The sequence below is a fragment of the Charadrius vociferus genome, unplaced genomic scaffold (genome assembly GCF_000708025.1).
Source record: "Charadrius vociferus isolate BGI_N301 unplaced genomic scaffold, ASM70802v2 scaffold553, whole genome shotgun sequence".
NCBI classification, from domain to species: Eukaryota; Metazoa; Chordata; class Aves; order Charadriiformes; family Charadriidae; genus Charadrius; species Charadrius vociferus.
In genome coordinates this window covers 1249027-1249771 of record NW_009647688.1, presented here as the reverse complement: position 1 = coordinate 1249771, position 745 = coordinate 1249027, and the positions used below count along the sequence as shown (strand labels likewise).

Here is a 745-nt window from a genome sequence, read left to right as displayed (position 1 = left end):
AGCTGTAGAGAGCGAGAAGGTCTCCCCTCAGCCTCCTCCAGGCTGAACAACTCCACTTCTGTCAGCTGCTCCTCACAGCACTTGTTCTCCAGACCCCTCACCAGCTCTGTTGCCTTTCTCTGGACACGCTCCGGCCCCTCAATGTCCTTCTTGTCGTGAGGGGCCCAACACTGAACACAGCCCTCGAGGTGGGGCCTCACCAGTGCCGAGGACGAGGGGACGGTCACTGCCCCAGTCCTGCTGGCCACACTGTTCCTGGTACAGGCCAGGATGCTGTTGGCCTTCTTGGCCACCTGGGCACACCGCTGGCTCATACCCAGCCGGCTGTCAACCAACCCCCCCAGGTCCATCTCCACCGGGCAGCTTTCCAGCCACTCTGCCCCACGTCTGTAGCGTCCATGGGGTTGGCATGACCCAAGGGCAGGACCCGGCACTTGGCCTTGGTGAACCTCATACCATTGGCCTTGGCCCATATGGCCAAATCACACAGCCAATGTCATCTGCATGATCTGCTGTTACAAAGTTTGGGTTTGGATGTTTAGTCGGCCTAGCTCGATGCTGAAATTCGTCTGGACTGTCTAAATAGACAAATATATAATCAAAACTCAGAGCTGGTGCTTCAGTGTTACTCGTTGCAGCTCTGCTTGGAAGCAAGAGGTTTTCAGGAGCTCCAGGGGGAATTTCATGGAGATCTGCCTGGGTGCTACCAGTCAGCAATGCCTGCTGCTCTCCCTCTGCATAAGGA

The 745-nt window shown here is 56.6% G+C and overlaps 1 protein-coding gene across 1 annotated transcript in view; it reads right to left on the bottom strand.

Annotated features, from left to right (window-relative positions):
• PDCD2L (programmed cell death 2-like) overlaps positions 1-350 on the bottom strand; it is a 7270-nt gene extending 6920 nt beyond the window's left edge. Inside the window, exon 1 of the mRNA XM_009881401.1 lies at positions 317-350. Coding sequence (XP_009879703.1) covers positions 317-350 — 34 coding nt within the window. The remainder of the gene's footprint in view (positions 1-316) is intronic.
• Positions 351-745: the final 395 nt, after the last annotated feature.